Source organism: Drosophila teissieri, chromosome 3R, assembly GCF_016746235.2.
Source record: "Drosophila teissieri strain GT53w chromosome 3R, Prin_Dtei_1.1, whole genome shotgun sequence".
Classification (NCBI taxonomy): Eukaryota; Metazoa; Arthropoda; class Insecta; order Diptera; family Drosophilidae; genus Drosophila; species Drosophila teissieri.
In genome coordinates, this window is record NC_053032.1 from 15,682,023 (window position 1) to 15,696,740 (window position 14,718).

The 14,718-nt window shown below is 45.5% G+C and overlaps 4 protein-coding genes across 13 annotated transcripts; 1 reads left to right on the top strand and 3 right to left on the bottom strand.

Moving 5' to 3' along the window:
• Positions 1–528: 528 nt before the first annotated feature.
• Positions 529–1,157, bottom strand: LOC122618882 (techylectin-5B). The gene is made up of 2 exons (XM_043795479.1): positions 1,093–1,157; positions 529–1,033 (listed from the first exon to the last, which is right to left on the bottom strand). The coding sequence occupies exons 1-2, from the start codon at positions 1,155–1,157 to the stop codon at positions 529–531; spliced, it is 570 nt and encodes a 189-aa protein (XP_043651414.1).
• Positions 1,075–14,454, top strand: LOC122622168 (early endosome antigen 1). Of its 2 annotated transcripts, none has more exons than XM_043800406.1 (9): positions 1,075–1,264; positions 11,706–12,222; positions 12,278–12,500; positions 12,574–12,756; positions 12,817–13,209; positions 13,273–13,782; positions 13,847–13,921; positions 13,976–14,212; positions 14,273–14,454. In XM_043800406.1, the coding sequence occupies exons 1-9, from the start codon at positions 1,216–1,218 to the stop codon at positions 14,372–14,374; spliced, it is 2,289 nt and encodes a 762-aa protein (XP_043656341.1). In that variant the 5' UTR covers positions 1,075–1,215; the 3' UTR covers positions 14,375–14,454. The 2 variants fall into 2 exon arrangements, with proteins under 2 accessions (XP_043656341.1, XP_043656343.1); XM_043800408.1 differs by lacking the exon at positions 1,075–1,264 and adding an exon at positions 11,547–11,615.
• On the bottom strand, positions 2,113–10,387 carry LOC122622167. Of its 9 annotated transcripts, none has more exons than XM_043800402.1 (9): positions 10,158–10,379; positions 8,553–9,283; positions 7,232–8,486; positions 6,332–6,828; positions 5,636–5,953; positions 5,005–5,323; positions 4,790–4,906; positions 3,761–4,667; positions 2,113–3,578 (listed from the first exon to the last, which is right to left on the bottom strand). In XM_043800402.1, exons 2-9 carry the CDS (start codon positions 9,205–9,207, stop codon positions 3,012–3,014), a joined length of 4,635 nt encoding a protein of 1,544 aa, XP_043656337.1. In that variant the 5' UTR covers positions 9,208–9,283; positions 10,158–10,379; the 3' UTR covers positions 2,113–3,011. The 9 variants fall into 9 exon arrangements, with proteins under 9 accessions (XP_043656337.1, XP_043656336.1, XP_043656335.1 ...); XM_043800401.1 differs by having other exon boundaries at positions 5,005–5,320; positions 5,630–5,953; XM_043800400.1 differs by having other exon boundaries at positions 5,630–5,953.
• On the bottom strand, positions 10,679–11,439 carry LOC122622169 (acylphosphatase-2). The gene is made up of 4 exons (XM_043800409.1): positions 11,240–11,439; positions 11,163–11,179; positions 10,987–11,096; positions 10,679–10,925 (listed from the first exon to the last, which is right to left on the bottom strand). Exons 1-4 carry the CDS (start codon positions 11,424–11,426, stop codon positions 10,811–10,813), a joined length of 429 nt encoding a protein of 142 aa, XP_043656344.1. The 5' UTR covers positions 11,427–11,439; the 3' UTR covers positions 10,679–10,810.
• Positions 14,455–14,718: the final 264 nt, after the last annotated feature.

A 14,718-nucleotide genomic window follows, 5' to 3' on the forward strand; every position in this document is an offset into this window, starting at 1 on the left:
TCGTGCACGATCTTTAGTGAACAAAACCAAATACATTTTGTTATGTGGTAACCTCTGTACACTAGAGTAAAATAAGTGGAATTCTTCTTCTAACAAAACAAAAAACTAAAGGTGCGTTTTTTGAGATAAAAGCGTATCAAATAACAATAATACATTTTCCCCAACATTGTTCTAAACATAACTAATTGAAATTCCTAAATTTGGCGCCCATATGCTTAATTTGCTTCTTTTGTCTCTTTCACTCCAATACATTCGATAACACTCGATAAATGTTTAAAGACTGATTTACTCAGACTTAAATCAAATTAAGGGAATCCTTTGGTATAAAAATTAAAGAAATTACAATAGTAGTAATAACGGACGCAGTACAAATCTGGAATTAGCAGAACATTATTTAGAAAGTGCCAGTAAACTCGATTGCTATCGGTAACGTTTATTTGCAGTGCCAACTATCGGTAACGTTCAATTGCAGGAATACGAGCAACATTTGATTGGAATTGCTATTTAAATTTCGCAGTTCTCCGCCGCCTAATCCTCGTCGGAGTTATCACCCGCAGCGGGTATTACGGGTCGAATCATCATCCGCGAGCTTTTCATTTTGTCGGTCCCGGTTCTCCAGTTCATCCAGATAATGGCTGGACTTGCTCTCTGGTGGACACCATGTTCTCCGTTCAGATTGGACTGTGTGCAGCGATCGAACCACCAGCCACCGCCGTAATCCTCGGCACAGGTGGAATCTGCTGATTTGGCGGGGCTCCTTCGCCGATCGTAAGTGCTGAAGTCCATCCGATTGTGCTGCTCCAGAGCATCCGGCAGCGAACCACGGAATTCACCACCCACCGAAAGCTGATAGTTGTAGCTCTCACTGTCCAGCCAGAAGAGTGGATACTCCGCCCAATCCAGCGGTGCCCCTTCCTCCTGCAGCTCCACTCTCAGCTCATGATCGTCGCGGTAGAGAATCTTGTGCGCGAACTCGTTGCCAAACCAGAAATCTTGGGATAAATTACCGAAACCTGCGCGATACTCATCCCAGCTGCGATTGAAGTTCTCGGGTGGATTAGAACCGAAGGAGCCACCCCTGTTCTGGATCACTGTCCAGGCGGGACCGTCGGTGGCGAAGGCGCAATAGCGCTCGTGCAAATCACGCTGGACTTCATTGCGCTCCGGAACCAGAAACCAATAGACGCCATCCACCCGGACATCTGTATCAAGTTCATGGCAATCGGATTTGGCGGGCTGGTAAAAATCTGGAAAATATCACCGGGTGAGTCGATGAAACTTGCATATTGTAAATTACGGGATAAAGTATATCAACTTGCCCACTTTCGGCTCGACCTTATCTTTAGAAAGCTCTTTCAGTGAGGACTGGTTTAGGGAAGGTTCTTGGCACTCTCTAATTGACCCTTCATTTAGTTCCAGCAATTTCGTAGATATTTTATCTTGCTGCTTCAGTCGCTCGAGCAACAGATCTAGACACTTAGACAGCTCCGCTAAGGTATCTTCTTCGGAGGAGATCCTGCCTGGTGCATGCACATCTGCACCGGCGAGAAGCACCACCCTGCTGAGCACACGATGCAGATTGATCTCTAAGCCCCTTAGCCTTAGAGCCTGTGCATCCAAAGTCCGCCTAATCAAGACTAGCTCCTCCAAGGATTTTAAGCCTATATCAGACTTCCTAATCCGATTTACAGAGCAAGTGCTTCCCAGAAATACAGAGCTCCAGGTCAGCAGGAACAGCAACGAAACCTTCTTTAAAGGGAGTCCGTATCCGTAAAGCCAGTCGTTTGTCCGCCCTTACCACCATTTCGATTCCAAATTCAATCGCAAACTGGTGAAGTCAGCTTAAAACATTTCCACACACATGTTGGCCAGATTCCGCCATCTGGTGATGGTCCCAATAGATCGCTTCTGGCGCTCCATGTGTCATTTTTAAGAATATATAATTCTGTATTTTTGCGGTCCTTAGTTAATCTTCACATTTCTGTTGTATTTCTTTTCAAGTTTTAACGAATTAAACTGGATTCTAGCTTTGCGGTGAAACATACGCAGTATATAGTAAAAACGAAATTAGAATAAACATTTTCACGGACATAGCCGCGATAGGTTTGCTCATGGTTTTTGTTTTGCTTTTTTTATGGTATTAATTGCTACAATTAGCCACTAACGTTTAAGGTAGAAATGAAAACGCCTAAGTAACTAAAATACATATACATACATTTATCGTTCGATCGGATCGCTTTCACATACCGCCTTTCGAATTCCTCTCTATACATTTACAGTTGATAAACTTTTTAAAATATAAGAAATACGGCCTCAAAGCCGGCTGATTACTTGCTGGGCTAAAGGCTAATGGTTAAGCTTGATCAATTTACAGATAGACGCTTGGTTTAGCTTGGTTGTTAAATCGTTTGTGTGCAGGTGCGAATACATTTCAAATCTTCTGCTAACTGCTCTCTTGGCATTTACACGTTTATGTATGCATATGTTATATTTAAATGTGTTTGTATATATATATATATTTAGATTAGCTTACTATTTTATCATTAGCGCACTTCGGCTTGAAGCCCAAGTGAGTTTGTGTTTCTAGGGTTTCTACTTAACCGCTGACCAGTGCTCGAACCGAACACATCCACCACGCCCACGCGGCTTGGTGGGTGCGTTCGATGATTTCTTGATCGTTGGTTAGTGTACAATTATCAGTAACTGCTTAGCTCTATGCGTTTAGCTTGTATTTACATTATTTCAAGATTTTCGCTTCTGCTTCGTTTGTTGTGTACTTGGGTTCTGCTTATCTGTGTTTTTTGTGGTCTCGTAGAACTAAATAACTTAGACGATTGCTTAAAGTACGCAATGCTGTTGTGAGTGCAAACCAAACCGTTTAAAACAAATTAAAATTGTTGCTCTGCTCCGGCTGATTTGTGGTGTGTGTGTGTGTTGTGGCTTTAAAATTGACAAATCGTTTAAAAGACTTAAATAACGAAAACGAAGATTATATGCTTTGGATTTTGGTCTTAGATGCGTCTGCTGCGAACGCCCTCGGTCCGTGTCTTCCACTCCGGATCGTTAGGGTCGTCGTCCTCGAAGGGATCATCACCCATATCTTCCTCTAGTGCCTCCGGATCACCTAGATAGGCATCGATCGCCGAGTCGTACATATCCTGCTCGACATCTGGGGTCGACGGCTCCTCATCGTCCAGCGGCGCCAGATGATGCTTGGGATAGTCGTCGTCCTCATCTTCTAGCAGCATTTCCTCCTCTTCCGGCTCAGAAATTCCACCTTCATTTGCCATATCTGTTCCATTTAGCTTCGCTGTCGCAGGATGACCATTAAGCTGTCCATTTAGCTGGCCATTTAGCTGACCATTTGGCTTAATCTTGCACTTGCTGCTTCTCCGACTACTGCTGCCTCCTGTGGAGGTGTTCCCATCGCAGTTCGAGGATATCGACTTGCTCTTGGCCCGCTTTGAGACGGTCATTGATCTGGGCGTCGCATATGTCTCAGCCAGCAATCGCTGGTAGACCTCGTCGGAGAGCGGAAAGTTTAAGGGCTCAAAGGGAGATGGCATCACAGTGTAAGACTATACAAAAAGAGAAAAGGTTTCAATTAGACAGCTATTTCATACAATTCATATTAGATTATAACATTCTAGGGAGTTTGAAATCAAAAGAAATAGGCAAAGCAGATTATGTGATAATAGAATTTATTGTATTAGTTGTTCAACAAGTGTGAATATTTGGCTTAACCCTCCCTTCGACTTACCTCCCGCAGATCGGGCGTGGTGCTGCGCCGTTCCAGCTGATCCTTAAGCTTGCTGGACGTAGTCCGACGACGAGCTTGGCGTGCCTGTCCGCCCGCCAGTAGCTCACCGCTTTCGTTGAAACCTTCCAGTGGGTGGGCCAGCGGCGAAGGAATGCTTTCGTTGTCGTGACCAATGCCGCCTAAATGAGGAGCTGGTGAGGCGGGATCTGGTGTGTTGGCGCCACTAGATTCGGCGCGACTATCGATGCGCCTATTTGCACGGGATCGGGTGCTCCAGGGGAACTTAAGGAAAGTCTCGAAACGGCGTCGCTCCTCGAGAAGAGCTCGCTGATGTCGCATAATAAACGCCTCATCCGAGAGATCTTCCTCGACATGCGCCTCCTCCTCGCTCTCATGGGATTCCAGCTGTAGCTGCACCACCTGCCCATTAGTCTTGGTCACCTCGTTGGCTTGGGCTTCCAGCTTGGGTCGCTTAGGCAGTGGTGGTTCTGGAGCTGGCTGAGCAATTTTGTCTTGCTTTTCGGCAGTTTTATCATTCGGATTCTTTGCCAAGTTTCCGTTGAGCTTGGGTTTGACCACTTTTTCCTTTTGCTCGTCTTCTTTTGATTGTGTATCGTGATCAACGGCAGCCTTAAGTTCATCCTTTTTGGCGTTGCCATTAACCAGTCCATTTTTATTATTATTATTGTTTGTATTATTGTTGTTATTGTGCTTGACTGCTTGCTTCTCCTTTAAACCATTAACCTTTGGAGGCTGCAGGGCCGGCTGCTCTTGATCTAGTGATGGTAGATGTGGTTCGGGTAGCTCGTCTGACTTTGATGCGACACAGCCATTGCTCAGTTTCAGCTCCGCTGACTCATCCGCCGAATGTTTTCCCTTATCATTATCACTGTCTACAATGCGCCACCTGAAAATAAAGATAGGATGGGTGATTGTAATATATATATACAACTCGTAGGCTTCTACAAATATTTAAAGTAAGGATAGATCCGTTACCAGAGTAAGTTGCTGGCACAACTGAATACTTACTTGGGTATGGGTATTTCCTTGTAGGGAATAATTTCCATTTTCGACTGGGCTAGCATACTGTAGGGTATAACGATGTTATTGATGTCGTAGATGGGACGAACGCGACGCTCAGAGGATCTGCAAGGAGGGAAATATATATTCAGCTTTCTTTCTTATAATAAAAATGCGCAGCTAATCGCGAATCCCTGAGATCGGTCAGAGAATGCGAAACCTACCTCTCATTTTTATGACTGTGGGAGGGCGAGGAGTTGCGACGACTCCTGCTCTGCTCCCCCCACTGATCCCCGTAGCCGTTGAGATGATGGTTGTTGATGTTGGTGCCGTGTTGATTCTGCTGCTGCTGCTGTGTGGAATTGCTGCTGTTGCTGTTGGTTGCGGATTTGCGTGACTTCTTAGCGCCGCTGAGTGCCGAGATCGAGGTTGAGGAGGGACTGTGGTGGCGTGGTCGTTGGCGTTGGCGAGAGTCTGGCCACAGCGAGCTGGAACTGCTCGCTCCAGTTGGGTGTTGTGGTTGCCGCTTGCCCTTGGCCGCTGCTGGTGTAGCGATTGATCCGTGAATTGTTTGCGGAACAGGGACGAAACGGAGACAAGAACGGAATGGCAAAATAAAACAATTGGTGGAGTTTTTTCGTTGTTGTTGTTGGTGGTGGTGTTGATGGTGTTGTGGAATTTCGTGTTTTGGTTGATCGATGCAAAGAAAAAGAAGAAGAAGAGATGCAAAAGATTGTTGTTGTTTTATGTTAATAACAATTATCGAATTTCGTCATGTTTACAATAATTTACTGTTGGCCACAAGTGGCGTTGTAGTAGGCGTAGTAGAAGAAGAAGTAGTAGCAGTACCAGTACCGTTTCCGCTATCCCCTCCCCCGACGCCACCGCTTCCGTTTCCGCCTGCTCCTCCTCCTCCTGCAGCAGCAGCCTTCGCTCCGCTGCCAGCCTCCTTATTTGAGTTGTTGTTGCGCTCCTTGCGACGTATATAACGCCGCTTCACCGCATCGCCCGACCGCCGGCTGCCACCTTGTCCGCCGGCACCGCCCGAGGCTAGCGTCTCTCGCTCCGCCTTCCACATGGCCTTGACAATGGCCTTGGGTTGGCTGCGCATGACGCGGTACTGCCAGTCCGGCTGGCGGGCAACGGCCTCCAAGTGAACAGACTGACTGACATCTAAGAAACAAGAATAATGAGGAAAGGGAACATGTTTAAACACAAATTTCCATTTTAGATTTCAGCATCCGACTATTTCTTTTCATTTTGGAATCCAAAGTATCGTTCAAATAACTATTTTCAGTTCGTTGAATACGAACAATTTAACGTTTTGATGTAGAAAATGTATTTAACTTGTATACATTAATTCGACTTGTAAAATAGTATAAAATCTGAGGATGAACAAAAATTATTTGCATGTTTTGCATTTGAAAGCGTTACTTTTTAATCAATTCAGTTCAAATCTCTCGTGTAGAATAATGTTAATCAATCACAGATGATAAGAAATAATCAAGGATGAAAACCAAATGGGCCCACTCAGTGTAACCTCCCACTCACCGCTGGCGAAGCTGAGCACTGGATGGTAGCCAGCATCGAGCAGGGTCACCCGGTTTTGCGGCATCATCGTCTCGACCAGATCTCTGGGCGCTGTGGGGTCTGTCCGACCCGTGCACAGGGTGCATGGCACCTGCGGCCACTGGCAGCCACACTTAATGTTGCTTGGCCGTGCGGCTTTCTTGGAAATCGTATGCATGTTCGTGGTCTGGAAGAGCTTGCGCTTGCGGAACTCGGACAGCACCAATGGCCGGGCCCGACTGCAGAGGTAGTCGGTTCCGGGCTCCTCCTTAATGCCATTTGCCGACGGTGGAAGCGACGGCGAGGTTTTAGCTGTGGACTCCAGCTGAACCTCGCCCTTGGACTGAGTTAGATCCAAGTAAAGGTCGCTGTGCTGACGGATCTTCATCTCCAAGTCGGTCAACTGGGAGCAGAGCCAGGACCAGCGCAGGGCTATGCCTGCCCGATCTCTTGAGTATCGCCAAACAGCGCGGCGAGTGCTGAAAAAAATCAAGTTTCAAGATTATTAGGAAGCTGCATTTAAAAAAGCTATAAGATATACATAGTCTCAATACGAAATTGTATCTAAAATGTGATGATTTGCTTGTTGAAATCGCGTATTGGTGTATTTATAGCTACGATAATTAAATACAATAACTTTAATCAAAGCCTATTACTTTTCAATTGCCAAGGACGACCAAAACTCATGCTTAAAATGACTGTCAAAGCAAAAATAATTTTGAAAGGGAACCGAGCCAACATTTATCGGACAAATTCTAGAGCAAAAGAATGATCTTAAAAAGCTGACAGAAGCTGAAAACTCCACAAAAAGAAGGAAGAAACTTTGTTTGTTAAATACTTTCGATCACCTAAGTATGTACATATATAATACGGAGTACTCACATTGGTAGCGATAGCTGCTGTGTGTTGTTGTAGGTTACCATCTCGTCAGCGGACTCTCCCCCAGAACTTGACTCCGTGGCGTCCGAATCGATGGCACACTGTACTTCTCGAAGCTCCGTGTGCAGTAAGCCAGACACATGAGTGAGTTCATTAGTCACATAGGTGTCGTAGCCGGGCACAATATCGTCCGCCCGCGGGGTATTCGAACCCGTTGCGGATCCCGTCGTGCCTACTGTCAGTCCAGATGTTCCCGCTCCTGACGCAGATGCAGTGGCTGTTGCCCCCGTCGCCAACGAAGCATCCAGTTGATTCTTTCGTGGACGCTTCACCGGCATCGCTGAGCAGTTCGAGCTGTTGTACCAGCTAGAGGATGGCGCCAGAGTAGCGGAGCTCCCGCTGGCTGAGTGGCAGATTTGCTGATGCTTGGCCGCCGTCGCAATATGCCGGATCACATTGCTCATCTGACTAGCGGGAAGCGGATGCTTGTTCTGCTCCTCCCAGAAGGATGTGCTCGGACGTCCTGAGACAATCGATAGGACAGTCGCCTCCTGCTCGGTCAGTGTGGAACTTCTCGCTGGAACTGGCGCCTTGTGAGAACTTCGGGCAGACCACTCCATGATGCCGGCCACCTCCTCGCTGGTGTGGCGGCACATCGCCCGCGCCTGGAGCTTGCGCATTCTGCGTAGCAAGAACTCGATCCGGCGCGAGATCACGTGCTGCTGCTCCTCCAATTCAGCATGACTCTCCTGCCAGGGCCGCTGCTCCTGCTTAATAATCACATTCGGCTGGGAAACGTTGCTGCCGCTGGCGAGAATGCTGCCGCTACAAGTGGGCTTCACGTCGGGCAGATCGACAACATTTTCAGGGGCCGCGGGCGGCAATGGTGCTACCGGTGCTGCCTCTTCCCAAACTTCGTCGAAAAACTCGCAAATGGTATCCGGATTAACATGGCCACCGTCGAATGTTTTTAGCGCTTTAAGCACCTCCTCGATATCCTGATCCTCTAGAACTGCACCCGCTGCTCCATCTTTGAGAAAATTTATTGAACTGGAGGTGCTTTGCGGCGTCATCTGTTGAATTGGCTGCTGCTGTGTTCGCGCCGGCTGTGGAGAATCAAGATGGGCACATGGTGGCGTCTGCGGCCGGGTGGGCGTGTTTGGCGTCTCTCTTGGCGTCACGGGTACCGGAACCGAAGGCGGTGCCACATGCTCCTCGGGCATTCCAGTGGCATTCCCATCTAGCTGGCTGAGACGCTCTAAAACAGTAGGCAAACGAAATTTTGAGTTAAGACTATTCATTTGGAGTGATTCCTTGGACCTACCTTCTATATTATCTGTTTCTATCTTAGGCAGCTCGTCCACCGAAGATAAGGGTAAACCGCTGCCAGAACTCGCAGAACTTGTGGCCACCGCCAGCACCGAGGCAGGCGGAGCCGGCTCTTTCCCCAGACTCACATCGGGTAGGGTTTTCCTCAGGCAAATCTCCGCGGATATGGTCTCCTCAAAGTTAATGGTTAAATCCGCCAGTAGCTGAGCGGTGGAGTTGTCCTTAGGCGTGGAGCTGTTGCCGGCGGAGGTACTGTTGCTGCTGTTGTTGTTGTTGTGCTCCACGGCAGAGGTGGAGGCTACCGCTGGATCAGTCGAGGGATTTGGTGAACTGGTGCTGTGTGGTGTCGGGGCGGTGCTCAGCCCCATTTGTTCATTATTGGCTTTAACGCTGCCCGATTTTCGCTTGTTGTTGATTGCTGGCGAGGATCGCTGCTGTTGTTGCGGGGAAGCGGTCACTGAGGCCGCTGCCGCCGATGAGCGGGTTACCCGCGTGGTGGCCGTTGCCGGCGTGGGCGTTGCCGGCTTCTTGACCAAGCCAACTGCACCTCCAACTCCTCCGCTTTCAGAGGAGCTGCGGGCCGAGGGCGAGGCGGTGCTGGTTAGCTTCTCCTTGGGACTTAGTGGCTCGGCTGTGAGCGCTGGGGCCATCGTTCTGATGCTAATGCGTTGGCCGGCTGCTGCGGCATTTGGTTCGCTCGACTCCTAAGGCTTCTCGATGCTAATCCTGTCGAGAATTTTTCAAATACGAGCTATTATTTCGGCAATTCAACGTTCAGAAAGCAAAATAAAGGCATACTATTTCGTTTCGGATGCGTTATCATGCAAAGGAGCATTAATATTTGTGTATTTATTTTTTATCTCGTTTGAACCGCCCGCCTCCCTAAGATTTCAAAATTTGGAATGGTTTTGTCTTTTCCGGCGTGTTATGTACATATGCTACATATACGTACACGCACACACACACACAGCGTCGCTCCGGTCAACAAGAGAGCCCATGGGAGCGAGAGAGAGGTCAGAACGCGCGCTATTGCACACCATGATGCGCAATAAAAAAAACTGTATAGAACACACACACACACGCACTCGCACGGACTGACAGACTACTTTACATACTGACGAAATCATTGTGCGGTTGCTTTCGAAAATCGCAATTTTCCAAGATGTTACATCTTCTGCTGGCGGGAAACTGCCGCCCAGGCCACCAGGTTTTTATGTAATTCCGTTTATTGAGTTTTTCCACTACAATTAGCCAAAGCAAACGGAAACTCGCGCCTTTACACACACACACAAACACACATGCAAGAACACGCACACGTGCAAATGTATGCTCCGCTATATTCAGTTATTTACACAATCGCATTTACTGTATTCCACATGTCTCGATCAATTCTGATGTATAAATCAGTTAAATGTGCTTTGTGCTCTATCTATTTGCCCAGATTCCAGCGAAAAGGCAGTGGAAAAAGGTTTTCAGCGCGAAAGTACTCGTACTCACTAACACATGCAAACATGCACACACCGACAGCAGGCAGGCAGGCAGCACGCAAGAATTTGTAAATTGCTTAAAAATTAAGTATTATTTTTTTCGTTATACGCACAATTCGGCCGTTCCGAAAAAAATGCCCGTCGCACAATTGGCAAATAAAATTTGCGCACACAATGGCGTGACTCGCACTGTTGGGAATTACGGTTACGGTTCTCGCTTCACGGACTTTTTTCCTCATTTATTTTTTTCATCGCTTAGGCTGCCCTGCTACGCTTTTGGCAAAACGACGTGTATCGAAGCTGTACTCGTTTCTGTGCCAGACCAAAGTGCGCTGCCGCCCAGCCGGTTGTCTCGCTCTTGCACATGCGCCGCCTATGGCGGTGGCTCGGCGCAGGGCCGTGTATGCGAGCGAGATGACCAGTGTCTGTAGCAGGGAGCTGCAAAACTATCGACTGTGATATCGATATATCGAGTAGATACTCGGCAGCTTCTGAAGCGGTGTGTACTTTTGACTATCGATTGAAGGCGTAGTTTTCTTTAAAAATTTAAATTGTTTCTTATTTTTCTTGAGCTATGAACCTGCTAATCCAAATTTTTGCGAAACTAAACATTTCCTATTTCAACCATCGAATATTATCGAGTCAGTCGATAGCAATGCAAACCTCGCTGCAGCCCTGGTATTTTATTTTGATTTTGTTTCGCGAATAACATATGTAAATGTAATCTAAAATTATTATTTAAGAGTAACGAGCTAGCAATTCGTTTTTAACGTTTTATAGCGAAGGATGTAAACGTATAGGCCTCGATTTCCTGGGCTGGCGAAAATTCAGCCTTTGAGATCTTTGAACTGGGACTTCCTTTGGACTGCAGCCAGTGTTTCCTTCAAAGGAGGGTTAAACGAGGGTTAAAGGATTGAATTAAGGGAGAGCGATGGTACATACATTTCGTTTAGCTCCGCTAGAGGAGCCTCCAGTTGCCCCTTGACGGTCTCATCCCGGGTATTCATGCACCAGCCTCTAACTCCCAGTCTTTTGGCCTCCTGCTCCGTGTACTAAAAATGTAGATAGGCTTATTGTTGATTCCACGCCACTACGCATATAATCCTCCAAATACTTACCTTGCGGAAGAACACACCTGCAAGAGTTAATAAATTGTTTAAAAAGTCGGATTATAAAAATGCCAACTATAGAATACCTTGCACTCGTCCAAAAACCTCGAAATTGCAGGCGAACAGCTGCTTGGCAACTCCAGATCCTGCCATTGCGTTGTTGTGATCGGACTTTTGATGCTCCTCCGTGCTTACAGCACTTAAATTCCCAAACAGAGCTAACAAAAGCAGTGTTATGACAACCAAAACAGAGTTATTATCAAATTGTGCCATAGTTCCCGATGCCAGGGCGCCAACACAAAACCAGGGCCGTGCAGTAAAAATTTCGAGATATTAGTATTTAGCGAGTACACCCTCCACTCGTGAGCATCGATGTATCGCAGGTGCTTAGCTCATCTCTAGCTAAAGTTTACCGTTTCTTTTCAACGCAGGACGCGCTTGCCAAAATTTGCAAAAGTTTAGGTAAACGAATTAATTAAGAAACTAATTATAATAGTAATGTAAAACTTTACTCTCCATTTATAAATTTGTTGCGCTAAATAAACTGCTTAGCTGGCAAAATGACGGGCGTAAAGAAAAGGCCTGGATCACCGATAACTGAGGCGGTTCATTCAAAAGCGCCAAAGGCAGGTACAGTTGTCCAAGAAAAGAGCAGTCAGATCCAAAAGGAGAGGAAAAAGGACCATTTGAAGGCTCAAATTTCGGAAAGATCAAACGAAAAACCCTCCAAGAAAAGGGATCCGCAATTGGCTTCCAAAGTGGAGACATCGAAAATTGAAGGGCAAATATCTCAGGCTGCGGAAAAAACCCAGAAGAGCCAATCTACCGCTGTCACCGAAGATATTTCCAAAACAAATATCAAAAAGTCTCCCAAAAACGGCGAAGAAATATGGGCAGATATCAAGAAGCTGTCGCCACATACGGGAATAAGGCTTCAAAGCTTTATAAAACAGTACAACGCCTCGATCTTAAATATCAAGAAGAAAGACTTGGTTGTAAGCAAGAAAATGAGAGCCATCGCCATGGACTCGTTGAAGAAAAAGTCGGAAAATATCAGCCTTAAAGGAAAGTAAGACCTTGCTACCTCAGTACAGTTCCCACCTGCAGTGAGCCAATTCTTTCAGGTTGTCAAGTATGGAGCTGGAGCTGACCCAAGCGAAAAAAGAACTTCTGGAGCAGCGAGAGAAGAATGCGGAGAACACGAAGAAGTATACGGAAGTCAACAAAAAGTATGCCCACTGCGAGAAATACTACGACAAAGAGCTGGAAATCATTAAAGCGTGTGTGGAGAAGAACAATTCGGAGCTCAAAGACGCTCAATCTCGAACTGCCCTACAGGGTCGAGAGGTAAGGTTTTTGTGTAGATATGAGTTGGTCGATATTAATAACTAATACATGTTGTGCATGCATCGTGTTGCAGCTGAAGAATATGCAGCAAACGAATCGCCAGTTAGCTGGGGCATGCACTGGTTTAAAGACGGATTTGGAACGTGCAGAAGTGGCCAAATCCCAGATTCAACAGGAACTTACAGAATTCAAGCAGATGTACGAAGCCCTAAGCCTGCAATTCGAAGATATGTGTGCACAAAAGGAAAATTGCGAGGTGGGTTACTGGCCTTCCTTGTATTAACTTTTACGATTATTAACATTACTTTCTCCACAGGCAAACATCTTACAACTAAGCACCGACTTAAATGCAAAGATGCAAGCCTGCGCCGAGCTTGCAGAGCGCATTGAGCAGCTGCCAATAGAAGCCAACAACGCTTTGTCGAAACTGCAAAGTGATTTAGAAGCCAGTGAATTACGGTTCGAGGAGCAGCAACGATTGACTGATCAAGCCACGAAGGAACTGGAACTTCATCGGAACCAGATAAACACGTTTAAAACTCTCATTGAGGAAAAGGAAAGAAGACATGTTTCCCTTAGTGACGAACTGACTCAAATGAAGAAGCGGTTGGACGAATTATTCAATATAAACGAAAGTTATCTCAATGAATTGACTGAAACGAAGTTAAAGCACTCTCAGGAGATTAAGGAGCAAGCTGATGCCTACGAGGTAGGTCTAAGATCCATTAAACTGATCTTTCTTTGTGTCTAGACTAATCATTATCACTGACAGATTGTTGTGCAAGACTTAAAAAGGCTAATGGACAAGGCGTCGGTTGAGTTTGCACAGCTTAAGAGCCACAGTGACGAACAACAAAAAGAAGCCTCTCTACAGGTCTCCCAGCTCCAGGAAAAACTTGCTGAAATGGTGTCCCATCGCAGCAATCAGGAGGAGCTAATAAAACATCTTGGCGATGAACTTCAAGAAAAAACCCACGGCTTTAAAGAACTTAAAAGACAAAAGGAGCAGCTATCAAATCAAATGCAGCTAAAGGCAACTGAAGCTGAGCGCGAAAGTATGCGCAGTGCTGTTGAAATACAAAAACTGAAATCTGAACTAGAAGAAAGAAATATAGCTTTTAAAGCTCTGCAGGACAAATTGGAGAACTTGATAAGTGATCATGGTAGACTAAGCAACACTGTTACCAATCTTCAGGCTGAAAAGGAGGAAATCGCGATTGAATTATCCACGGCCACAGTGAAGTTTGGCCAGGAATTGAAGTCTCAGAAAGATAACCTTATGGTAAGACTTAAATATTCTCCTTCATTCGTCTGTATCGTAAAAAATAATAACATTTTATATATAGCAAAAGGTATCCGAATTGGAGCTTGTTATTAAAAGAAAAGAAACGGAAATTATTGAACTTGAGCGTGAAAAGAACGTAAGTTATAAATCCTTTAAAAACCACTATTATATATTTTAATGTGATCAACAGAATGAAATGGCCGTGCTGCAATTTAAAATGAATCGAATTAATAGCGTGATCGACCAGCCAGTGAGCACCATTAAGCAGCTTAAGGATTCCCAAGGCCCGACCAAAACTCAAAGCATTCCAAGTAAGGTGCAACCGGATGCAGCAGACAAATTGTCAAGCACTGCAAAAAAGCGAATTACTCGCCGTCATAAAATGATATCATACGCTTCAGACTTTGATAGCGGAGATGACATGCCAGTGAGTATTGGAGTATTGGTCAGTATGATCAAACTTAAATTATTGAACCTTTCATTCCAGATCTTAAGCGAACATTCAAGCGGCAAACGAGTAAAATTATCTGCGGCAGTCAAGCCACAAAATGAAATCGATGTGTTCGACATGTTGAAGAATTCCACATAATTACGCACAAACGTTAATTTCTTACACTTCTTTATGGGTAAAGAATATGGAGTTTAGAAATTAATTCAATATCATTTCAACATGTGTGTTTCTTTAAAAACTTGTCTGAACTTGGCAAGTTATTTTTAAGAACATGATTTCTTGATGTAATTTAATCCCCATTTGTATCTAATTTAAGCTCATCATGAACTCGTCAACGTTCACTTCTTACACTTTATGAGTAAAGAAAAATATGGAGTTTAGAAATTAATTCAATATCATTTCAACATCTGTATCTCTTCAAAAATTTGTCTGAACTTGGCAAGTTAATTTTAATAACATGATTTCTTTACGTTATTAAATCC